The sequence below is a fragment of the Plectropomus leopardus genome, chromosome 14 (assembly GCF_026936395.1).
Source record: "Plectropomus leopardus strain MGB_pleo_1.0 chromosome 14, ASM2693639v1, whole genome shotgun sequence".
Classification (NCBI taxonomy): domain Eukaryota; kingdom Metazoa; phylum Chordata; class Actinopteri; order Perciformes; family Serranidae; genus Plectropomus; species Plectropomus leopardus.
The window spans coordinates 3,653,024-3,680,513 of NC_142189.1; the positions used below are offsets into that span (position 1 = coordinate 3,653,024).

Genomic DNA, 27,490 nt, shown 5'->3' on the forward strand with positions numbered 1-27,490 from the left:
ATGACAGGAGGAAGAAGAGCTTGGGTGGGAGAGAGTGAGAGAGGTGGGAGGAAAAAAAAGGGAGAGAAATAAAAGAGAGAGAGACAGGAGGAGAGAACAAGGAGGATGACATGCAGAGAGGAAACTGAGAGAGAGGAAAAATGCAAGCAAGAGAAACAGGGGCAAAGAAGGACCAAGGGAATTGAGGAAAAAAAAAATCAAACAAATAACAAAAGAACGTGACAAACAAGAAGGAAAATGAGAGTGAGACGAGATGAAAAGGAGAGCGAGACCGAGGGACGGAGAAGGAAAGGAGATGGACTGGGATTCAATTCAATTAATAGCAGTAAGCCTGACAGCCATGTAATAATCAAAAACCATCCAATTTCTAATTGACGTCAGGGAGGAGAGGAGGGGAGAGATGGAGGGAGACAGAGAGAGATGCAAACAGAACAAAAGAAAGATTAAAAGATAATAAGAGAAGGAGAGAAAAGACATGAAAGAGACAGAGAGGTAGACGACTTCTTGGGTCCTTCATACCAACAGATCGGCCGATGTCAGACCATCCGCTAACGGCTAACGCTGCTAGCCGTCATAATACATCCACTTCAATATTGTTTTTGTGACAAATGTCTTTTCAAAGTGAGCCGACTGTTTGAGTGCTGAGAGGAGTTCAACAGCCGGAGCAGAGCATGAATACTGTCAGCGTTCAGGGTTGAATATCGCCATTACTAAACGTGGGAAGCTTCTACAAAATGACATTTGTAATCGGAAGGTCTCCGGAGTTGTGATTCATGCCAGCAGCACTTCAGGATTTTGTGACTAATGTGTTTTAAAGCCTTTACTTCTATGCATGTGTCTGTTTGGCTGCACAGGATTTTGTTCTGCGTCCTTCCCTATCCTACAGCTATGACGCTGTGATAACTGATGTCCAAATATTCAGTTGAATATTGATTTCCTACACCATTTCTACACATCATTCAGAACTGTTACATGTGAGAAAAAGTTGAATTATTGTGTTAGTTTGACCAAAACTGGATTATTAAAATACATGTCAACATCTTAGTCCAACTGAAATTGGACTAAATTCAGTTTCTCGAAATCAGACTAATGCACCCAGACAATGCGACTGTTTTCATTTACCATGAGTTTTGTCTGATATAATACAGTTTAAAGAAGATCTACTTTTCCTTATTATGTGTCATTTATATAATGTTACAATGTCAAATGTTCAATAATGAAGTTTCAATAATGAGTTATGTAAAAATAATCTCTGTAAGCAATATTCTCTTTTTCTAACAGTTTTTCTACTTTTGCTACAGGCTGATGTCAGCTCGTGGTTTCTTTCCCCAAAATAACTTTTGCATCTATTCCTTCATTAAAAAACAAACAATATATGAATTTGTTCATTTCAATAGTTAACCTCCTCATAACCAGTATCTGTGCACAGGAGGTTTCAAATATCTACATCACATTTTTGTAAGTTGTACAGTAGATCATAATTGGCTTTCAAAAATTGTGTCACAAAATCCTGCTCATTCATGCAGGTTCTAAACAGAAGTATAAGGTGTGCAGAAAAACTTAAGCAGATGAATGTGAAAACAGCCTTCTAGCCTCAAAGTCTGAGCGTAAATCATTCTGCACAGTCAAGGTCAAACATCCAAGTACAGCAACAATAAGCTAAACACATACTTGTAACAAAGATTTTAAAAAAAACAATCAGTATTTCCTGAATCAGGTCAGTCCCACCTCCTCTCTCAAACTGGCTGGACATCGCAGAACCTTTGATTTTGCACGCCAGAGTGAATTTACTTTGCCAACATCACCCTCCACCTCCACAGCCTCCTTTCTAAATGGCCATGGTCATGTGTGGGACACTGTGGACACACTGTGTCTTACATCAGCAGCTCAGGTGAACAAACCTGCCTCGGATGTCGGAGGAGAGGAGGCGTTTGAGTGAGGTCGCTGACGTGATCAAGTGGGACACTAATTAAGACATTCGATACTTGTCAGTTAGGTGAAGATTTCTGCACGGTTTCGTCAGCTTTTGGTATGCAAACACCGCTGTTTCCATACACAGAAAGACGAGGGGAAAAAAAATCACAGATGCTCACACGCAGCATATCAAATGTGACAAACTTCAATGGAAAGTGATGAAAAAATATGAGGAAGGCAAGACTGGATGGCTGGATGGGCCCCTTTGATCTTTCTGGATTCTTGGTGAATTCTTTAACTGCATTATTCACACGATTCGCTTGGAAGGAGGAAAAACAGATTGCAATTTCTGTAAATCACACGAGAATAATCCAGTCTGTCACAAATAAGAGAGAGACGAATCAATAAACACGCTAAACCCGTCAAAACACAGAGATGTTTATGTTTCTTTTTGGCTGCCCGTCTAACATCGGCGGCAGAAAATCTACAGAGATGTTTGGACAAAAAAAGACACACAGATTTATCGTTTCTTTGTCTGTGTGTGAAAGGACCACGAGTCTTTACATTACACTCAGAGGTGACCTCAATAAAGCCCACTGATCTTATACTGCCTTAAAGATTAACTGTGGTTCCAACCAGTGGTAGACCCGCCGGCGAACACGCACGCACGCACGCACGCACGCACGCACGCACGCACGCACGCACGCACGCACGCACGCACACACACACGCACACACACACACGCACACACACACACACACACACGCGCGCACAGGGGAATGATTGGTTTCCTTCAGAGTGGATGGTTGAGGGCACTTTGAAGGAGACGATTAAACACAGGAAGGATCCATACAGCAGTGGCAGATGAAACACTTACTGTACATTAGATATGCATCACAGCCAATCACCATGCAGCACATATACGTATTGATGTCACGCGGCGGCGATGAGAGGGCCACTCGGACTGGGTCAATGGGGAAACCTTGTTATCTAGACAAGGCTGTCAATTCGAATTTTCGACTTGCTTGAATGAAAACAAATTGCTTTAATGGTGAGTAAATCAACGCCCTGCATGGATAAAATATCAAAGTCAAGGACTGCTTAGAAGGTAAATTCCAATTATATAACCAGTTTGAAAAATAAATGACCTGAATCTCCAAAATATGCCAATAAAATATCGCTATCGCCAAATCATTTTGACAATTTCAGCTCATAATGTTCACACAGATAACCAAATCAACAGAAAACATGTTGCCATTCTACATTTCTGCAAACCATGGATATGTTACAGATGTATGTTAATATGTATCGCTGTGATTAACATGTAGTTAGGTTAAGACACAAAAAACACTTGTGCATGTTTTGGCTAAAAATACCCGGCATTAATGTTACAAGTCTGGTTGCAAACGTGCTGTCTCAGTGGCACTGTGACACTATCATGGCAGGAAATGCAGCAGTGCTTTCGTCAAAAACAATCCTTCTTCACAGCAGTAGCTCGGCTGGAAATGCAGTGATGTCTTGATAAAAAATAAACCTCTTTTTGTAACACTAGTCTGGCTGGAATTGCAGCAAAGTCTGGGTAAAACAGAAAAAAAACCCTTTTCTTAGCACTATCCAGGCTGGAAACACAGTGTTGCCTTTGTAAAAACAGCATTTAATGGCACTATGTCAGGTAGAAAAACAGTGACAGGTCAGAAAAAGAAAGAAAAAAAGAAAAACACATTCAGGAGCTTATAAGTCATTGGAAAAGGGACAGTTCACTTTTCCTGACAATATCCCAGCAGGAAAAAAAACATCTCCAGTAGAAAAACAGTGATGCCAAAAACAAAAAACCAAAACAAAACAAGGACTGGGGGCTAAAAAGCAGCTGGAAACATAGGGACAGATCACTCTTTATGCCATTGTCCTGGCAGGAAATGCAGCATTTGTCGCTGTAAAAAAGTAACTGTTATCTGGCACTATCCCCTGGGGAAAAACAATGACGGGGCGCTGAAAAAACATCCGCATTTGGCGGCTAAAAAGCTGCTGGAATAACAGTGAAAGTGTGGCTAAAACACAACCACATCATGGTGTGCAGCTTGGCAGGCATCTCACATCATCCACCCCCCCCCTCCCCCCCACCTCCTGATGACAAAGTCAGCTCATGTACTTTGTCAAATTAGAAAGGTCGATTGTATGAAAAGTACAAATGTCACATATTCATGGTTTGCAGAATGTGAATATTTTTCCTCTGGAGACCGTGCTGACAGAGAACCAGAAACACGGCTTTACAAAAAGAACTGATAACATTATCGGACAATGAGTGGTCTGGACGGAGAGGGCGTTGATTTGAGGGGCAGCTGAAGAGGCATCAATATCTGTGACACGGGAAGGATTGCTGGTGTCTGTAATCATTTGATGACTCAATGGATCGACCCAGTCCCGAGCGTGCAGAGGAACACAAACGGCATACTGATGGTGATTGGTACAGAAGCAAACCACTGATTGCAGCCTCATGGCGGCTGACATTTTCATCCAATTAGCACAGCTTACCGTCATCAAAGAAAACGAAACTTTGAGACTTGTCTGCATGTGGAGAAGGAGGAAGAAAAACCAAGAGGAGAAACCAGAGAGTCAGTTCAGTCACCTTCTTCTGATCAACAGGCGACGTGGCTCCTCAGATCCTCAGCGACACTCAGACACACACTCTGCAACCACGCACACATATAGACACACTTTCTGCTTAACAGGCACGCACATAAATATCTCTGCTGAACAGAAGCTTCATTTCCTGCCCTCCTTTACCTCATGCATATTAAATATCATTTTCCAGAGAAAATCCCTCAATGTCTCGTCTTTGTTGGGCGCAGAGAGATCTTATCTTGATTACCGTCTACAGGCTATTACCAAAAATTGGATTTTATCACTTATGTGTTCAGCAAGTGCAGAGAAAACCCAAAGACGTCAATGAAGAAATCAAGATGAGAAAAAAATGACATGTATGGCCACTGTTTTTCATGTGCTAAAGACCTCGAATTAATGGCTTCAATTTAGTATTCTGATCATTCCCCGCAGAACGATACAGAGAGATTTTCACAGTGGAAAGTCACGCCGCCGGCCTGGAAAAGATATATTATTATAACAGAGAGTCACTTGACTCACAAACACACAGCACATTTCCTGTTAAACACTTAGAATATTTACAGAAGCTCCTGTCAGGAAATAAACACACATCTGCACAAGATATAAAGTGAAAATACAGATAAGTAATAATAATCCGGCTGTCACACATTTAGTTTTTAATTCATTAAACAGGTTATATGGGATATTAGAGGCCTGACATACTGTAGAAAGGGTTGTGTAGTATTTGGCAGAAATTTATGTTTTTGTTACCCTAGAATGAGCCGTTTATATCGAGGAAAGAGTCCTCAAGACATCTGTGACTAAACTCGCCAAATATCACTGCTTGGTCACTGCTGTTTAAGACAGCGTATGACTCGCTCGGTATCCTCCTGTGACTGTTGTTGATGTCCTACGATGAAATGTCACTCTATGTTTGTTGCATGCATTATGTCTTTCAAAATACCTTCATGGCTTTACGGAAAAATCTAGCTTCTTCTTTTCTTTTTCAAAATAAACCTGCAACGTTGTGGCAGACGAAGCACTTACTGTATATTAGATATCCATCACAGCCAATCGCCAGCACATATACGTATGATGTCACATAGCGGTGATGAGGCGGCCACTAGGGTCAATGCTGAAACCTTATTATCTAGAGAGGCTGTCAATGCTATTATTCAACTTGCTGGCATAAAGACACATTGCATTAATGCTGAATACAAAAACGGCCTCCATGGATACGCTGTTAAAACGACTTGTGTTTACGTATATTTCAGTGTGCACGTGGTAAGGTTTAGAAAAAACATCATGGAAAGAAAAAAGCCCGTTCCCAGGAGAAAATCCGGTGTTTGTTGGACCAATCCACCTCCCTTTTGGGGCTTTTGAGCCGCCTATATAATGTTGTTGACCGCATCATTTCAAAGCAATGCTGTCCAGAAGCGTATCATACTGTCGAAACAGGTCTTGTCTCATTATATACTGACACAATTCAACCGGTTTAAATCACCTGTTTGTTTTGGAGAGGATGAGACCTCTGCGGATAATTCAGTAAAAACCTCCTGACCAATGAACACTGAAGCCACAAAATTTCCCTAAATATCACACACTGTTCCTTTAAGGCAGTTTTAAACACAAATTAGCACCTTGTTTTGAGAAAGAAGTCTCCTCTCACCTCTGCAGCTTTAAAAAATGATGAGTATGTGACTGTTTTTCAGATTGATTTGAGCTGCCAAATGAAACAAAAACAAAAAATATATAACAGGGGGATTATGCAAATCGAGGCAAAGTGGAGAGCCGGCGAGATCGATCAAAGGTGACGGCAATTTAGGGAGAAATTACGGTACAGTCATCACGAACAGGGCTCAATCAGCAGCGTGTGCAGCAGCGAGCGCCGCGGCTGCTAACAGGATCACGGAGGAGGAGAGGAAAATACAATTATACAATACATCATTACTGGAAATATTGAAAATTAGTCATTCTGTGGCAGCTGCTCATCACTTTTGTAAGCATCATGCTCAGCCTCCTATAATCATGAAGAAGCCTGGAGTATCTTACAGCATTATTTTTTAATTAATAGCGGCACGTTTAGCGTTTATAGAAGAGGCTGAAAATTATTATCAATGCATTGCATCATCAGCAATGCTGTTCGTTATCCCTCTGCACAATAGCTGCGCTCCAATCGACGAATCCCAAGACAAAAGTGAACCAGGAAAAAAAAACAGCACAAGTTGGCTCCTCTGTACAAGTTATAGGAGGACTAATTATCTCTGTGGGCTTTTCATCTTTTTTCATTTCTGTAATTCTCTGTTCTTTCTGCGCCTGTTATAATCTCGCCCTGTTCTCTTTATCTCACAGCTGTACAGTATTACACTCCAAATGAGCTGGTCCGCTCGCCAGCCGTATCACCCCGCTGTGGCAGAGTGTACGCAGATACGGCAGAAATTAATACCTGAAGAGATATGTCCCGTTGATAACATACTTAATGTGCAATGTGAATGTATTCCCCCAGAAAGGGCCTTTGTTCCTCCCCCGGAGATACCCCCCCACCCACTCCCCTCTGCACCGACACGAGTGCTTCACGTGTGAGTCTTCATGATTTGAATTCAGGGATCCCACACGTTACTCTGAGTGAAGGCAACAAGATACCGAAGAGAAGGATTTCAAAACGAAAAATCCACCTTTTGAAGTGCTGCATATTCTTAAATAATCGCCAAATAAAAATACAAGAGTCACAGGTAACTGAAATCCACAGACTGCTTAAAAAAACCTCTTTTGTGATGCGGATGCATATTTGAAAGTGTCTAAGTGTCAAATCCATCAGTCTAATATTTCTGCACGTCACAGACATCATTTAATGGCGACAGTACAGTAGAGCTGCACGTTTCAAACTGTAAATCTCTGTCATCCTCATTAGTTGCATAATTGTGGGATTGTTACATCATCCTCTGTTTAATTAATTGTCACCTAATTCTCATTTACTATTCTCCCATTTCTTGAGCTGCAGCTAATGCATTTCCCCGGAGTGATGACTCAACTTTTAACTGATTTAAAACAGCACTTTCTGTTAACAATATAAAAAGGGAAGCATGACTTTATGCCTTTACTGAGAATCTTTAATTAGTGAATAACTTTGATAAGTATGCTTGACGGCTGGCTGTTTTCACATCAGCAGAGAATATGCTAATATTTAAGACAACCCTCCCAAAAAAAACCCCATCACAGTATTTTGTAGGGATGTGTTACATGGATTTTTTTTGTTTTTGTGTAATTTCACATTTTTGTATTTTAAAAGAAGTTAATAACTTGTGGTTTATGCACAACTGAAGGTAAGACAGGTTAAGTAGTGGTGAGCAAAAATTGATTATTAAATATTCAATAGCTCTGATCTAACTAAATCTGACATGAATTCTGACATCACTATTGTAACACAACAAAGACAAAGACGGGTTCTGAGTCTTAAATGCTATTTTCTATTAAAGTGCATCCAAAAACTTCCTAAACATACTTTTATGGAGCATTGTGTTTAAGAAATCAAATTAGAATATTTTGGTATAATCTCTAAAATCAGACATGTAGGCCTGTTAGCCCTGACCCTATCAACAAGGAATCGAAACAAAAAGTAATTCGCATCCCTGAATATCGAAAAATAGGCTTTATTAGCGCCTCTCAGGCCCTTAAACACTTCTGCTGCTGGAGTGTGAGCTCTGCACCATGGAGAGTCGGTGAGGGTCTGCGCACACACATAAAGTGACAGGGCTAACTGTAGCCTAACATGACCAAACAGTTTTAAACGGGTATTATGATAATGCTGAGCTGTGTCAGCATGAGTTTTTTTGGACCGTTTAACGTCTGGTGTCGGATACAAGAAGCTGCTTCTGTTAGCTCGAGCTAACCAGGCAGACGTTTACCTGACCAGGAGATGATTGTGATGCAACAGAAAGTTTGCTGATCTGGCAGAGTTTGGGCCAGTCAGAATTAGATGCTTGGCACTACTGTGATGTCTTCCTCTGAAATATATCCATACTAGCTGGGTTTCTATTACAAATTTCTGCAAAACTTAAGCGATATTTTCAAATCGTTGTTTAGACACAATTTTGAGATGACTGCGTATCCACTGAGTGATGTTCTGCAACTTCTCCTCTGGCGATAACATTTAAAGAAGCATGTCGATGGATGTTCAAAACATTAGCAGGTTCATTTCTATCGCAGCCACCGCACTAGCCGTCATTATTTCCAATCGAAGGCGACGCAGACGTGTTTTGGAGGGATAATGGAAAGGCGAGCCCCTTACACGAGGAAGCGAAGGGTTTTTGGGAGGTGATAGTCTACGATTTCACAGAGGAATATCAGACTCAAAACTTCCGGATGATCTGCTTAAATTTCAAAGAGTCATGTGACGCAATAACAGCTCTTGTAGCGCCTGCTACATCATGCCCTTCATCATGTGAACTATAAAAGCTAACAAAATGTTTCCATTGCAGTTTTTGAAAAATGTGGCTTTTTTGAATCGCCTGAAATACCACCTCATGCAAGCGTAAAAACTTATTTGCGATAAATGGGAGTTTTTCAAAATTCTTGTGTTTCCACTTGCTGTATCTTAAATTCGCAATTTCAGTTTGCACAATTTGATGTTTTATGGAAACCCGCCTACTGGCAACGACATATTTGGCTTCCTAATCAGCGTGCTGAGCTTCATATTTATTGGCAGACTGCAAAGCGCCACCTACTGTATTGTGGAGTGTGTGGATGCTACACTTATTAAGTCATAAGTGCAATTTAGCTTTGTATTATTGGACTACAATCAACCGGATTTAAATCACGCATCTGTTATGTGTTTTGTGCTTTACAAACTATCACTCTATGGTTGTAGATTTATTTTTTATAATAAGGTATCAACTGTTATTTTTTCAGTTTTTTTCTGTTGCCTTACCCAACTTCAAAATTCAGTGACACTCCTGAACGCACAAATCGATTTTCCCAACATTTCCAGACAGCCCAGACCTGCGCAGGAAGCCTTTTTGTTAAGATGGCAGCCACAAAGAGGGAAAAAAGCCTCTTCTGTTGCCTCTGAGTGGGGTATTCTCGGAGAGAAACAGTCAAGCAGCCGCAGCCACCACAGCTTGAGAGTCTCAGAGAGCCATTTGAAAAGCTAAGTGAGTGATCGATGACAGAAGTCAATTATCACCTCGCGGATCTGTCAGAGGCGGCTGTGCAGGGGCGAGCGTCACACACCACCCACCTCTGACTAACAATCAACAACCGCGGACACCAGCCCAGCCAGACGGGAAAACACTGGAGACGGAGGATATGACAGGCAGCCCTGACACTGCCATTACCTCCGCACGCTCTTACAGCGGCAAGAAAACTCCACTTGTGTTTTTCCATGTATCTGCAAAACATCTTTAAATCTGCAACAGCCAGGCAAAATTAATGAAAAAATTAACGAAAAAGAGAGCAAATTTTGATTTGATAAATAATTACTTTTGTGACTACAGTTTTCGGTACAGCTCAGGCAGAGAGCGAGGCTTCGACAATGGCTCCACACTGTTATGTAAGAGGGCGGATTTCTCCTGCTCTAATGGGCTGAGGAGATTCGCCTTAACCAAGCGGCTTTGCTACTCAGCCAAAAGGACCTGTGCTGAGGGGACTGAGCTAATGTGACAGGGATCTGTAAGCCGACAAATGGGCACCAAACCTGCAGGAACTCTGCTGCACTTTAGAAACGAATTATATGCATTAGCAGAGAATTAGATGTGCAGAAAAGTTTAACCCTTTCAACTCCTCAGCAGAATGATCCACATTGGTATTTTTGCTTCTTATGATTTCTTGGAGAGTCTCAAAATGCTTTATATCTCGTAAAATCCATACAACCTAAGATAAGAGGTTGTGTAGGACAATCAACCATAATAATTGATTAAATTATTGTAACTGTCTAATTAAAAAAGAATACAAAAATCAGACATTTTGCATCAGATCAACACATATTGATCCAAAAGATTTTTAAAGGTAGAAACACACGCTAAATATTTCTGAACTCTCTAAAAGTTCTTTGAAGTATGTGCATGTTTAGTTTCAGAGATTTGCTTATTTTTATGAGAAGAGTGCAAAGGAATTGTGATGGATTATCATTTATACCTTTGGCGCCACTGCATGTTCTCCGCAGCACACGTAAGGTAGCGCAATGATGTCATTACAAGCATACGACGTGACGAAACTGGAGAAGTTTTAGCTTTCTGCTACAAAAAGAAGGAATGAGATAGCTATTATGTTTTTTTTAAATTACTATTTTAGGTCGATGTGTACTGCAAACAATGATCCTCTGCGGCCATTACAGGGAAATTCCTGCGTAATTACAGCAACATACATTTGCAGCTCAGGTAAAGTGAGGTAACGTAAGATCATGAGGAGGAGACGGAAAACAGTCGTTTTATCTTTCTGCAGAAAAAAGAATGAATGCTCCAATAATAACTGGAGTCATATTAACTGGTACATATTTTAGATCCATATAAACAGAATCATGCAAACAAAGAACTCCTTTCCCTTCATGGGTTTTTCAAGAGGATGGAGGAAGTATGTTATTGAACATCATTGTAGTACTTTGCAAAATTAATACAGCAAATTCTCCAAATAGCCGTCATTAAGAACCTATATTTTAGCTCTTGTGGATTAATATCTTTGAGAGAAGCTTATTATTAAAAGTAAATATAAAAAGTTTAAATAAAAATAATGAGGAGCTTCTGAAACTTTTAAAAACTTGGATTACTTTTAAAAAGTAAGATTATCTTATCCATAAAGTCTTATCCATGAATTAATATCTTATTTCTTCTCTTGTCATCTCGCTAAAGAGGTTTTTAGTAATATATACTCAACATGTACAGTATGTAGATGTATGTAGATATGGGTACGATATGTATGTTTGTGTGTATGTTTTCATGTGTATGTGTTAATAAGAAAAATATATGTACATTAGGAAAAAAAAGGGGAGGTAGGTTTTTAAAGAGTTAAGCGTTTACACTTTTTGGGACAATAAATCTCAGCTTTCAGGTCAAAACAGGAAGATTAATATGTATAAAATGTGCAAGAAAAACAGTTTTAGTTAAATTAATTAATATAATTTTGGCATTTGGCATAGAATGAATTGATTATGCATTTCCTCCCTCTGAAATAAAAAAAAAAAATTACAATTTTTAAATTAATTTAATATGTTAAGAAAATTGGCAATCTGCTTTTGCAATGGAGAAAAAAACATCTCAAAAAAACATTTTCAATCATCTAAAAAATACTAAACATTATTGGAAGAAGCAAATTTCTTTAATCTAATTTGTATCGCTGCTCGCGTCTCGAGCTGATATAAAGACGTGTGTATTTTTATGCGTTAACGGTGAAGATAACCACTTGACAGTTTTCCCAGGAAACGTTTGATGTCTGCACATGTAAATTGTTGCCAACCGGATTCAGCACATCGAGCTCTATTTGTGTCCACTCGAAAAAGCCGCGGGGCGAAATGGACAGCCTCGTCTCAAACATCACAAACTCTCCTTTGGGTCTTAAAAGCTTCTTGAACCATTCTCAAGTCTATCTGACAATTCTGCTCGCTGAGCCTGAGGTGAGGCTATTTTTCAGGTAGGTGTTGACATGTGCAGCCGTCAGATGTTTTCAGGTCAGGTGTCAGATGTTTCGGGGTCTTGGTTTGATGTTGTGCAGACTCAGATGGTGAAATCTCTCTGTCTTATTGTGTTTTGTGTCTCTGTGACTGTATTTTATGTATTTTTTTAAGCATGCACGTCGACGAGTTGGCTGCTTACCGTTGACCTCCTGAGCTCCTGCGTCGGTGAAAAGCATGCTCATCACCTCCTCGAAGTTGCAGCTGGGCTCGGATGCGTGGCTGTCCTGGCCCACGTGGTGCAGCATTCTCTTCAGGACGTCGTCCAGCGAGGCAGCCGTCTCATCCAGCAGGATACTGGCCCGTGCCAGGAAGCCATCCAGGTCCCGGTGAGCCCGAACCTCCTCCTCAAAGTCCATCAGCTTCACATACTGCGGAGGAGATTGAGTTTGTTCAAAGTCTGAAATATTTATGTTTGAGATTTCTGTGCTGATTATGCCAAATAATTACGACCCATTCACATAACAAGACTAAGGAAGCCTTGGTGGACAAAGTTGTGCAACCCAGGATTTATCAACATGTGTTGCTGGTGAGAACTAACATATGATACAAATGGAAAGCTGGCCGTTTTTGAAAATATTTGAGATTTCTGTTATTAATTGTAATTTTTTGTTATTTTTATTTTATTTATTTATTGTTTTTTTTGATTTTTGATTGATTGATTTTTTTGTCTTTTGGTTTTGTTTTGTTTTTATTTTATGGTATACCATATTTGCTGCCAAGACTATTTTATTCATATGTAATATCTGTTATAAAAGAAAACCCCAATAAAGACATTGATATGAAATTATTTTAACCCTTTGAAGCCTGCATTAACATCACTTTCCTTGTGCTGCATTTCAACACCTTTCACAAGTATTTAAATCTCTGATCCCTGAGGAAGTTGGTTTAATTTCTTTCAAAAATGTGGGATAAAAGGCAATGAGCAAACTGGAAAGAAAACTCCCCAAAATAGCAGGAAATGAGAGGAATAATTAAAAATAACTTTACAGAAAAATTATAATTTTTAAGCATTTTTTATGTCATTTCGCTATTTGTTTGTTTTTGGTTTTATGTTTTTATAATTTCAGTTTTTCTTGTACTTTTTTTTCTTGATAATTGATGGGTCATTTTCTCTTAAGTTGCTCATTGCCTTCTTCCCATGTTTTTCAAAGAAATCGGTTTCAAGCTGAATTTCAATGTAGATTACTGAAAGATTAGCAATAAGTAAATAAAATTAAATTAAAAAATGCAGAAGTTTGAAAAACATGACAATCAAAAACAAGGAAATAAACTCCCAAACTACTTGAAAAATAATAATAATTTTAAAAATATAAATAAATGAATAAATACATTAGTATGATATATATACATTTAGTTTTTACTAGCTCTTTAAAAAATTTTTTTTTTCCAAATCTACTAATTTCTTGCAATTTGTGGGACATTTTTCAGCAGAGTTGCTCTTTGCCATTTTCCCCCATGTTTGTGAAAGACATGAAACCAATGTGCTCGGGGTTAAAAGTACTTAATTCTTGTTTAAGGCAAATGTCAAAGCAATGCAGCACAAGAAAAGTGATGTGGATCCAGGTTTCAAAGGGTTATATAACTACGAATATAAAACATGAATATAAAACTAGATTCTAATATGAAAACCTCTATGAGGAAGAAGTCAAAGGCTATTACAAAACTTTAATATTACCAACCTCACAGACTGGGCCTTCACCATGAGGGTGAAAGTGCCCTAAAGCTTTAAACTTTCACCCACACTAACCCTTCGGACTTAAATCCTGTCTTTTTCCAAAAAGCTGCTCACAAAACAGATGCTTCACCCCTCAAAAGTTCATCAAAATCCACCCAATGGTGTCTGAGAATCACCTGAGAGACAGATGAATGGACGGAGAGAAGACAGCTCGATTAAGAGCCCAGACACCCACCAGTCCTCGATTTCATTGATCGTGTGATTGACAGACACTCTGAAGATGAGTGGATTCCCTGCTGTTCTTTTTACAGTAAAACAAGCACCGAGCGGAGCCCGTGTCTCCAGTCTGTGGAGCGATTTGTGTACAGAGCTCTATTAATAAATGTGATTTGTTTGTGCGCTATGTCTGTCAGGTTTTGGGCTCTCTTATGTTTCGGGTCAAGTGACTGAAAAGATATAAACGGTAATTAACCCTCAGGGATGGTTTAGTCATTATTCTTTTTTTGTTCATTTTGGCTGTTCATGCATTTTGGCAAGATTGTGTATTTTTGTTTAATCTGTGAATTTCCATTTCAATAAGTCTAAAATACACTTTGTTAACAAAAATGTTACATTCAGACTGTTAACATTTGCAAAAAATGCTCCATTAAAACTCATTCAAACTGCAGTTTTTGATCCCACAGCTATGAAAGCATAAAAACATGATATTATTTCTGGGTGTCATTCAGGGGTTTTGCCTTAAAAATTGTAATTTTTACTGTTTTCCACCTGATAATGTCATTACTATATTTGGCATATGGAGAAAATACATGCAATTTCACTAGGTGCACTGTCACAATCAATGTTGCTGCTAATCAATGACATATCTCCTGCTGCGATAAAAAATAAATAAATTGGGTTTTTTTTTTAATCTAAAATCATAGTGGCATCATGACAAAATTTAAAGGGTTAAAATTCAGAAAATTTTATATTTATGATTAGGACTGATGGCTAAAAAAATAATGTAGAAAGTAACATTAATGTATAATATTTTTTATAGCCAAGTTTTTCGAAGAACATGTTGGGTGCAAAACAAAATGAGTGCGTATAATATTAAAGCGGATATTAAGGGTTAATTTGGCATGATTTTAAGATTTAATTGCAGTCTGATTGTTTGTACAAAATCTGTGATGTTGCAGTCCATAGTGAATGAGCTGAATAGAGCACGAGAACAGTCTTTAAATAAATAAATAAAGTGAAAAGTTCACAGCCATAGCATAAACATGACCACATCAAAATTAACTCTAAATATAGACAACCGCAAACAAATAGATCCAACAGCAAAATTCTTGGCGGGGAAATGATGTGGCCGTGTGAAATTGATAAAAAAAAACAGAAGGAGAGAGCAAACAAACACAAGTGTAATACAGAACGGGGAGATTAGTGAAAAGAAGCAAAGCAAGCTGCTGGCAGCAACAAGACACGACAAACTGAAATCCCTGACAGCATCGTACCGACGACGTCTGCCTCTTCACAGCCACGGTCACCAGCTTAAACTAACGCCCTCTGGGTGCTGCTTCAGAGGAAGACAGACGTCCATCTGTCCGTTGCTAGGTCGTTACTAAGGTTCAACCTACTTGCTGAGTACTAACGAGGTTTCATTTCATATATGATTCGACTGACGTAACTCATTGTTTTACAGTAATTCTGTGTATTGTGAGGAGTTATTGAGTTTATGACATCTTATTTTATTCTGTAAACCTTTTTATCTGGGAAGCACGTTGTGCTTAAGCTTGAAAAGTGCTAATTAAAAAAAGGTTATTATGATTATTATTATTATCATTTTTGTTTATTATTGTTACTGTTGAGTTTTTACTCCACTTGTTCTTTTATGTGAAATTCTGTGTGCTGCTGTCTTGGCCAGGACTCTGAATCTCAATGGGACTATCCCTGGTTAAATAAAGGTAAAAAACAAGCAAATAATTTTAAAAACTATCATAATAATAATAATAATAATAATGACAATGATAATGATAATTATGAAAATAATATTTTCATTGAAACAGGGATCATATCTGAAAAAACATTTCATCCTTGAGAGCTAATTACCCCAGAACATGAATACATTTTGATTATACATTTTTATTTTGTAGGTAATAGTTGTATAGTCACAATATTAGATGCGATGGTGTGCTTTAACGTCATTTGAGTGCTTCAGTGATGCCTGTGGTCCAAACTGTATCACTGTTGTGTTCAAATGACATTAAAGCACACCCTCTCGTGTAATACTGATTAAAAAATAGCCCATCGACTAATCTGGTTCAGGATTCATGCACAAAGCTATGCAGATAATATGCAGCTGCATGACCCCTGAATATTAGTCCCATTGTTAGCTGATTTTTGTTATTTTATTTATTTAACCAGGCAAGCACTTAAAAACAAGTTCTTATTTACAATGGCGGCCTGGCAAAAGGGAAAGCCTCTTGAGGAAAAAGGGGGTTACAGCAGGAGCTAAAAAAATAAAAATAAGAAATTAAATGTCAAAAGTTAAAAGACAGCAGCAACACGGCTCGCATTCAATCACAACAAGTTACGCGTGACACAACGAGCATTACATAAATGACATGCAGACTAGCACACGAGCGTCAGGCAGGTAGCTCGCAGACAGCAGCATCAGGCAACACAACAACAGGACAGCAGCGGCATACACAAGCAGCGAGACAAACACGGAAAGCTAAACAGCTGCAAGAGAGCAAGAGTATGCGAGGGACAACAGGACACAGACAAGGGATCCTAAATATTAGTGGTTTCACTGAGACTGTCCATAATAGTCACTTTTCTGGGGATGCATTGGTGCAGTTTTAGTGTTTTTTTGCAGTATTTTTTGTCTCTAATCGGCCTATTTTGGTGAATCTTTTGACCAGAAATATGAGACAAGTATTCCTGCAAAAGCTTGAAAGAGTGAGTGCAAAAGCTTGAAAGAGTGATCATCTTGGTCCATTCAAATTTGAATTTTAAACCGAACATTAGACAATCCACCAAAATGGTCTTTTATCATCTCTGGAATATTTCCGCGGTATTAGCCTTTCTCTCTCCGGGGCAGACTCGCCTTCATCACCAGCAGGCCTCATTACTGTAATTCGCTCTTGTCTGGAAATTCAGATGGTCTAAATTGCAGCAGAGCAGAGGCTAAGCTGACCACGTCCGGAGGCAGAGGACACATTACACCTGTTTTAGTCCTGTCGCTGAGAGCAGAATTTAAAATGCTGCTATTGGTTTTTCAATCACTCAACTTAGTGATTTAAAGTATTGCTCGAGTGTCTGATGTGTTAATATGCGAATCTGCTCTGTTTCTCTGACAGTTTGGTCTCAGTGCACAACTGAAGCTCTTCAGAGGCGCTCAGCAACTGTGAGCGAGAGAATCTGCAGAAAGTTTAAAGTCCTTCCTTAATAGCTGAGAATTGACTTTAAGTGATACATTTAAATATTATCTTAGTTGTTTTGGATCACTTGCTTCTTTTCACTTCATACAGTTTGTCTGTAGTTCATTGTATGATTTTCTTTTTCACAAAATATGCTGCAAAAATAAAGTCAATTTAATATGATTCCTGCGACTAGTCTGTCTATTTTTAGCTGAACATCTTTGGGAGTTGAGTGCAGCACCTTTTACCCCGTGAACCTCCGGCAGAGGACTATAAAACTTCACCTGGCTGTCCATCAGCATGAGGGTGAGTAGATTATGACTGAATTTTCATTTTTGGGTGAACTGTCCCTTTAAGTCTTCAGTCATGGAGGGACCTGTGTTCATTTTGCAGATTTTCACTCAAATCAAAAAAGACGAGCAGCAGAGACGAGATGAGACTTACAGCTACCTCCAATGTGCCGGTCTGTAACTTTCTGAACCTTTGCCAGTTTACACCAATGCGAGTGGACGACAGCGCGTGTTGTCGTCAATATATTGTTAAAAACATGAATGAGGATAGTAATAAAAGAATAAAATAAAATAAAATAAAAAGATACTTCAATTTCTAGCAGTGATGAAACAGTGAAAACATGACAATTAATCACAAATGCAAGAAAAGGAGCTCTTCCTGGACTCAAGAAACAGTCAGTTCGAGGTGCTCTTTGGGTGGGGATATACTAGGATTTGAAAAATCAGAAAGAAAACTCCAAGGCACTCTCTTTTGAAATGTTAAAATGCCTTTATTTCTTCAGCATGGTCGTGATGGACCTTAAAAAACACTCCTACGTTTTTGGCTTACTAGCCAAAAGAGGCATTTTAACAGAGAGTGCCTTGGAGTTTTCTTTCTGATTTTTTAAAATAAAATTCAATCTAATCAAAAAGTCATTTTTGGATCCGTCCATCTGTGCTTGGTTGGACAACCCAGGGGGCTAATCCAAACTTATGTCATGAAACGGTCACTGAAGATCTCTCCTCTTTTGTCAGTTCCTCTCGTCTATTCTCAGAGTTGATCTGTTGTTTAGAGGAATTTGTGTCACTTCTGATCAGCTGAAAAATGACTAATTACTGAATCAATATTTCACCAGGAGAGCAGCTCCTGATAACGCTGTGCTTTAAAAATGCTACCAATTGGACCAGCTGACTGTAACTTACTTGCCCAGCTGACTTAGCTATAAGCTGATTGGCTGTTGCCGCTGACACTTTTCTCTGCAAAGTTTGAAGAGTTTTGTTTCATCTTAAGTAGTTTTAAATCTGACAAAGGAACTTGTTGCTTGCAGCTAATTTAAGAAGTCTCTCCCTGTGTGTGTGTGAGGCTTCCAGGTAGCATGTAAACACTGGTGTGCAGATACTTCGAGCTCTCGTTGGTCTCAAGAAAGCGCACATACGTGAATGTGGCTCCCAGGCCAGGAGCTGCAGGCTAAATGGCTATGGCTATGCCAATGACATTTTTCAAAACAACTTGGCACGTTGGGGCTTCAGGACACTTCGATTTCTCCAGACGAGCAGTATGGAGACATTTTGTGGTTTTAATATGTAATTTTTTTAAACATTTGAATCCTGGTAACCATTTGCTTCAGTTGTTTGGGAGATGATTGCAACACCTTTTTGCTGTGAAACTCTGGCAGAGTTTTGTGGACTATAAAACTTCACCCAACTTTCCACTGGCATGAGGGCGAGTAGATAATGACTGAATTTGCATTTTTGAATGAATTATCCTTCCAGAGACGGAGCAGTGACCCCCTACTACATATATTGTATGAAATGGAGTTGCATATTAAATTGGGTGGATGGAGGGCCATATCAGCGTCCGTCTCGACCTGTATTTGATTTCTATTTAGCTGAGAGAGATTTTTTGGGTGAACTATCACTTTAAGCCCAGAAATACAATCAAGTTAACAAATGGTAAACACATCGGACCTCACTCAGACTACAGGACCATCAAAAATGAAATATCATCACAGATGTTTAGTTAAGACCCAAAACTCTACAGCTGCAGAACAGCTGCATTTGGATTTATTTATGCACCAATTTATTTTGGAGGTGTCTTTTTTTATGTGAAGGAAAACAGAATTCGGGGAGCAGGTGACAATTCAAACTATAAAAATATAATGGAATATATGAATGCAGTAATCCTCTCAGGCATTCTGTATTGCTTTCAAATATTTATTCTCCTATAAATCAGTTTTCCTCATTTAATGTTATGACTGCTGAGTCAACCCTCATATAGGCATGATTCATTCTTCCCGCCTCCTTTGTTTGGGGAAGTTACTGATTTAAATGTGCATGTGGCAACTTTTCACATCAACCATACAACAATTAATTTATAACTCCTGGACTTTTATAGCTCATCAGAAAGACTTCTGCTGATGTTCAAAACTTTCTGCACATTCAAAACATATCTGAAGTTTAAAATAAAGTCATAATATTTTGAGAATGAGTTTTTCTGGTATGTTAGTATCTTATTGAGGTCGTCTCACGGACAGACGCTGTTTGGGACTCGCTCTGGTTGGGACAGGATTTGGGGAAGTGTGCGCTACTCTTTATCGAGGTGCAAAACCAAAACTAACTGAAAACATATCGGGTGTAGACAAAATCTAAGAACTGTGTAGCTTATTGTGCTCACAAATATAACAATCACCACCTCTGATAAACTGCAACTTAAATACGCTTCTCCAAGTCTACCCAGCTGGCACCGGACGCCAATACTTCGAAATTTATCACAAAACAACAGAAAATACAAATGCCAATACAATACATAAAAACACGTAACAATACACTCACACAAACTTACACAAAAAGCTCCCCCAAACCTCGCTGATCTCCCATCAGCCAGTTCCCCAAATAATGTACATTATAGTAGAGTGTGTGCAATACATTCAGTACACATACACACAATATGGTGTGTATGAACAATATGGTTCATGGTGTGGATGTTACCATTATGACATTTTGCAGACATTGTGTTCATACATTACGACTAAAGCCCTATTTGCACGAGATTTGGATTATATATTAATATAGGTCTTCTTAAAGTTATATAAATCTCAGTTTATTGTTGTTTATTTATTCATTTAATAAGTTATCCAGTTTTAGATATTTAAGCTTTTTGTAATACTGTCACTTTATTGTACGCTGCTGGAGTCACAAGCTATTTTCATGTACAGAAAAACAGCAAAATGGGACCTTGAACCTTGAACCTGGGCACCAGTTTGAAAAAACTGCGCAAGATGTCTGTAAATCGGCCATGTCCATAATTCGTAAAGTACAGAAAAAATTCCACGGCACATTACTTACCATATTTTGGGATTTTGTTTTACATTATCGCTAATTTGCGAGCAGTTTTTATGTTTATGGCAACCAGAACTCATCCTGCAGCCGGTTCTTCTCATTTCTGTTTTATCATTACTTTTAGCGTGTAATACTTTACGGGAGGTGTCGCATTGCGTCTATGAGTGGCGGTTCTTCATTCTTTTTTACCGATGACGACAAACATGTGTTCTAAGACTGAGAATGGCGGACATGTCCCATGCATCCCCCTGAAGCCTACGTATATGCTGCTGTGTGGGTACCATCGTCATCAGGCCGCCTCTGATAAACCACCAGAACCGACTGCTAACGTGGAACAATGTGAGCGAGCAAACAGTGCAGTGGCATGAAAAGATAAACGGCAGCAGACGGCACTTTCACAGAAGACATTCACACTGACAGCTGAGCTTCTCAGTCGTCAGGCGGATCTTGCACAAACTGGATTGGTTTTACAAACCTCAGTGTGCTTCAGCTGTGCACCACGGAGCTGCGGGCTATTCCAGTATGAGGGGAAGGAGCAGTAGTGGCCTGGGACTCGATATCGGCTCATACTCATGACTCAACCGAAAAAATCTTGATTAAAAACAGCCTGAGATGTAATGAAGCTCAGCATAAAGTTACTGACTACGACCGAAGACCAGAAAAGACGGTTTTTCTTTCTTGTTTTCATTCATTGCTCCCAATTAATCACTTCTACGTCCATCAAAGGTAACAAACTAAACAGATTAAGAAAGCAGCATGCATTTAATGTGCGGGGGGTCAAACTTCCTCTCTGATCTACTCTGGGAAACAAGGCAGTCGTCATTATCCCCTCATTGGGGCTGAATCTGATCAGGAAAAACCCCACAGAGCAGCTGAAGTGAATTTTACTGCATTTTATTTCATCCTCTTAGTCAGTTTTATTTGTTAATATATTATCTTATTCTATTTTAGTTTCAGTAATTTTTGTTTCGAGTGTTACTATCTAATTTTATCATATTTACTGATTTATCTTTTAGTGTGTTATTATCTTATTTTAGCATGTTTTAATGAATTATCTTTTATTATTTTATTTTAACCTTACCTCCAGTGTTTCCTCATTAGGAATTTAAGATAACGTCAGTTTGTCAGTACTTGTTTTTTAATGGGTCCTTCTTTATGACACCTTTTCTAACCCTCAGCGTGGATTGTGTGGTTGGGGGTTGGGTCATTTATTCTTTTTTATTTATCTGATTGTATGTAAAGCACTTTGTGCGACATTATTTTTGTATGAAAAGTGCTGTACAGATAAAGTTTGATTGATTGATAGATTAGAACAAACGTTTGTTTTGTTCTTGTGATTTAATAACGAGCATTTGTTTCTATGATCGGTCCTGTTTGAGACGTAGAGTTTAAATCAAGCATCTGATATCGCATTTCTGAACTGAGCTGAACTGTAGTGACAGATGGCTTCTCTCATTATCAGCAAAGAAAGAAAAACACTTTTTCTTTTCAGTAATTACGTTAAATTCAGTGAATATTTATGCTTACCTTTCTTGACGTGTTCAACAACACACAACCGGAGTCGTCAGCATCTGAGGAGAAATAAAGGTACAATTACACAAAGTGTGCCAATAAAACATAATAATACACTCTATATATGCAAAGGAAATAATTCACCGTACACTGACAGACACACCTGTATGTGTTTTAATGATATATCTCCAATACAGCTTTTTAGCTAACATTTAAGGCATCTAGCCACGCTCATCAATAACCAACAGGTGACAGCTGCTTAAATGGCAAGACACGATCCAACTTTGTTCAGTTCAAGCAAACTGAAGCTTTTGTACAAAATGTGAGTATAAAGTTGATCAAAAAGTTGAGTGCAAACTGTCACACCTTGTTCACGTCATCTGTTTTAATAATCACAATCTGACCAGGTTGTAGAGATTAAAAATGCCCCGTAACCACCTCTAATAAAGACTGTTTTCTGCCCTTTAAACATTATTAATGCTGTTATTGCACATTTAACATCAGGGATGTTATTTCTTTATCAGAGATTTGACTGTAAAGACGTAAGAGACATGAGTGGAGAGGGGCAGAGACATGACCTGAAAAGCACACCAACAGCCGGGAATTTTGGGGTTCATGGTCAGTACCTTGACCCGCTTACTTCAGTCTTTAAACAATAAACAAGCATCTACGTTAGCGTTAGCTGAGTGAGAAAACTAGACGTTACAAGCTTAATGCTGTTGGTTTTTTCCCTTTTTTGCGTCACCATCCTGGATGACAAAGATAGCAATGATAATAGTGTATTTGTTTACATAGTTATTATTATTTGTAGTAGTAGTAGTGGTAGTACCTGTTGCATTTCTCAAATCCTGTTTTTGATTTTGTTAAATTATACTTACTTCTGTTGTAAGGTTATTTTTTTTTCTTTTTTCTTCAATATTGTCTTACTGTTTTTGCTCAAGGTTTTCTTTTGAATTCTTTACATTTTTTTTTTATTTCCATGTCTCCTCAGTGTTGTTAGGAAGCAATAATTAACAAACAATTAAACAAAACATTCAATAAAAATTGAAAATTGAAATATTTTAATATCAGTAATAGTACTGAGTAATAAAATAATATAATTACTAACATTTTTTAATTGTTATTTATTGTTCTTCATTAATGCTGTTGTATTATTATTATTACACAATTTACTTTTTTCCTTTTACTCAACCTATGAAATACATAAACAAATCACACCAAAGCTACAGTGCACCAGCAGCACTTGGTTTTCTCTCTCTGATACATCATTCTCCTCTTTTCCTCATCTCGCCTCCCACTCCGCTCCGTCAAGTATCAGCTTTCATCGCTGTAACACGTGAACATATTAAACCCCCTTCGCCACATATATTTATTTATCATTTCAGTCGGTTCAGTCAGCTTGAGGAAAGCCTGAGGGCGGCTTAAGAAGGAAAACCCCCGTCTCTGTCTCATGCAACATAAGCCAAAATATAAGCAGAGACAAAAAGACAAAACAGTAGCCACAAAGACAGCTGCGATTTGGAAAACCCATCTATTTGCTCGATATTGCTCCTCTACATTTACAGGAAATGGCACAACAGACTGCCCTGCCCCTTCTCTAAAAGACATAACATTTTTTTTTTGTTTTATTGCGCCCAGTCGTGTTAATCCCGTCATGTAACTCGATGTTTTAAATCCTCCCTTGTCTCACATGTCATGTCTGGGTTTCACTTAAATACTAAAAAAAAAAAAAAAGCTTAACACTCTGTATTTGCATTTAAAAGCATGTTGGAACCAACAGAGCATCCATTATTGATGGTGGAAATTCTGAAATAAAGATCACAAGTAACAACCACTGAGCCAAAGAAAAAAAGGCTTTTCTAAAAGTGATGAAAATGTCAAGGGGCGAGTCTCTAAATGCTCTCATTGAACAGGGATTGGAAGTTCTCCGCTGATAAGGTTTTTAATACACACGTCTGTGGAGCTGAGGCGAGCGCTCAGATAAAGTACAAAGGTCTGGATTTTCCCAGTGTCAAGAAAAAAAATTTAAAAAAGGGGGGAAAGGAGGAAAAAACCTTTTATGTTCAAAAACAATCCGGGGACAAACCGGGGGAATGAGGTTTTCAACAGTCCTTTAACTAGCAGACTCAGTACCCTGCTGACTCTCATAAAACAGTCCGCCGCTGCCGTTACATAACGCAGTTATCGCCGTTTACTGTGGGGAGGACATTATTAGGTTACCATGGGCTTTCCTCCTCGGCTCCACGTGATGCACTATGTTGGCTCCGTGTGGAAATCAATCAGCGCTTAACTCCACCCTCCAGCGACAGAAAAAAAAAACCGAAGACCCCTTCCCTTTAACAAGCCAATAAGCCTGAGGAAAGAGCCCGGGTATCGTAATATCAATAATCCAAGCTACAAGTGAACATGTTAGAGTGTTAGTGTGCAGGAAAAAGGGCAGCTTTGATCGCCACACCAAACACCTTTGCCATCATAAGACCCTGCAGGCTGGCGGCGGAGGGAGGAAGAAAGAGAGCCCCTGCCTCTATGATGAGACTATGGCAGGGGGGCACGTGTCGTGTGCAGCGGATTTGGCTCATCAAAGCCTCACAATCAAAAAGCACACGGCCGGGCTGATCTGCTTCCAGAGGGGAGAGCGAGCCGCGGCTCTAATTGCTGTCAGGCTGCAGACGTAAGGAGATATTCATATATTCATATAAGATTACCTCGTCCCCAATGATCACCTCATTCTAATGGCCTCATTCAATATACTGTGTGGCTTAAAGTAATCCAGGAGAATTTCAAGGTTTAGGGATTAGGGAGAGGAAGTGTTCAAATGTGACATGGGCTTGTTTCCCTTCTTGGTTCCTTATTTGATCAATGTAGCGCTACAACTGTTGATTATATTCAAGTCTGCCACAAATGTTATGTAATCTCATGGTGGAGTATTGTATTATTTTAGTCATTAGGGTTGCAGGGTGGCGACTGAGGATGGCTGAATTACTGTGATAGGAAAAGATCCCCAGTGTCCTTGGGCAGTGTGTCTCAAACAGTGCGTGCATTTCAATGATGTGTTCAAAAAGTCAAAATTAATTGGTTTGGTAGTGTGGCAAAAAAAAAAGTTTGATTTAACCCTTTGGAAGGTGGATCTGCATCTCTTTTATTATGCTGTGTTCAGAAACCTTCACAAGTATATAAACCTTGGAAATCTGAAGAAAATTGGTTTGCTTTCTAACTATGCAATGCAAATGCAAAATAGTGGTAGATTTACAAAAAATTTTTTCAAAGAATATATAGTTTAAATATGATAGTTCGATATGTAAACTTATTTTACATAATAGTTTCTATGTTAGTTTTTTTTAAAACATATTTTTATCTGACAGTCTGCTCAGCGCAATTTAAAAAAAAAAAAAAACAGCCAAGGAAAAATTTCCCAAAAAACATATTTATAAGTATGATCATTTGAAAAATTATGTAAATGTAAAATTATTTTAGAGAATTAATATTCTTTTACTCATAGCCTATTTTATAAAATTATTTTTGGAACACAAGGCTCACAGCTCACAGAAAAATATCTGTAAAAGAAGGAAAAATGTCCAAAAATATATTTATTAATATGATAATTTGATTTTTTTATTATTATTTCCAGAACACAAGGCTCACAGTGTTACAAAACATATCTGTCGTGTATATGCACAGTTAAAATGTAGAATTAGTCAGACGTAGATGTGCCCAGGTTATTTCATTGGTCAAAATTGTTATAAGGATTCACAAACCGGATCAACATCAGGGACGACTCTGATGTTATTAGGTGGATTTTGGATGTCGGCCATTGTTGAACCAATCCACAAAAAATACTTGGCCTGATGGGTTCTTTAAAGGTTCTTTAAATATTTATTTTTACGGCGGTAGGTAACGTGAGTTATTCTTTAGGCGCAATTAAACTGCTTCACGTTTTTATCCAAAGAGTTTTGATAAACAAGCTCAATTTTGTGCCTTTTTTTAAAAAATGATATTTGTGTGAAAACTTGTAAAAGTTGAGGAAGTAAGGAGGAAGACAGGTGATGTCCACACGCAGGTGAGATTACTGGTCCTGTTCATTGTTTTTTTAATACTATAGACAAGCAAACTTTGCATGTTATGATAACCATTATTTACTACACGGTTTATCGCTGCACGTCCACAGGCAGTCCACCAGAACGGCAAACTCAGAGCAACTCGGAGCAACACTGGAGTTATCGTTGGATATCACACTAATAAAGACTTGTCTCAAACTATGCACCAACCTTTTACCTTGACATCTTTTTATTATTTTAAAAAAATACAGATTTTGTGACCTTCAACTTTGAAAGTCTTTGAAATCATTGCTTTTATACTTTTGTTTAATTCCCTTCACTCAGTTTAAAGAGTGTTCATGAAACAAACATGGCACAGGGTTATCAAGGTCAAACAATGACCTTGGACACGGCCAAAATCCTCAAGTTTCCAGTGCCAGAGACGCCCATCCGTCCTCGTGACTTTTCCACTTCAGTATTCAGCCAAATTGATTGAACTGAAATGGAACTGAGCCCAGCGCTGGCAGATGTATAATCATGAAATCAATTCTATTTATGGCGAGCGTTTGACAGCTTTATGACAAAGTTCTCTGAAGTGAGAAGAATGGATAAGACGACGATCATGTCAAAACGATATAAAAAAACCCCACAGAGATAACAAACAACATCCTTTTAATACCAGCCGACAACATTTCCAGTCAGCTGTTCAATTTCTAATCTTTAACACTCACTTGAACAACTGCCATCAATCACTTTGTTTGATCTGTGCCTGAAGTCGCTCATACCCGAAACTCAGCCAAATGTATTACAGCCTCTTCAGACCTCACTCCACGATGGTGACGGCTCTGCAGATACTTCCAGTAGTTATCAGTAACAAATAACGTAACGCAAATAATACAGAAATGCATCTGATAACAAGACAATCTTAGTTCAATTAAGTTGGTTTGATTTTAATTTAAGATAATCTAAACATTGGAATATTACATTTTTTGACCTGATGACGGCTATAAATAAAAAGTTATCACAAAAGTTATCACATCCTGAGTGGAGCGTGACTGCCTGCATCAAATCGAAATTCATCCAATATTTGTTCAGATATTTCACCAAACTCCACAAGTGTAGAAGTGGTTCCAGAGAATATAATAATGAATAATAATTCATTTCTGTACACATTCCTATCCATCAATCAGACGCTGAGTAATTTGCTGGATAAGAAAATCCATTTAACATGCTATTGATGCTTTTTTTTAAAGAAATATGGAATTTGTGAAATCTGTACACTGTAAGCAACTGCTGTTAACTTACAGTCTTTAACAGTAACATACTGTATTTGTCTACCGTAGGATGATCTTTTAATGACC

At 38.5% G+C, this 27,490-nt stretch overlaps 1 protein-coding gene across 5 annotated transcripts in view; it reads right to left on the minus strand.

The window, feature by feature from the left end:
* Positions 1-27,490, minus strand: part of slc4a11 (solute carrier family 4 member 11) — a 154,065-nt gene that overhangs the window by 44,504 nt on the left and 82,071 nt on the right. For 4 of the 5 annotated variants that reach the window (XM_042500470.2, XM_088087812.1, XM_088087811.1 and 1 more), the window contains 3 exons: positions 22,111-22,154; positions 12,318-12,546; positions 4,447-4,479 (listed from right to left, as the gene is read on the minus strand). In XM_042500470.2, coding sequence (XP_042356404.2) covers positions 4,447-4,479; positions 12,318-12,546; positions 22,111-22,154 — 306 coding nt within the window. The remainder of the gene's footprint in view (positions 1-4,446; positions 4,480-12,317; positions 12,547-22,110; positions 22,155-27,490) is intronic. The other variant, XM_088087810.1, reaches the window with a different exon arrangement.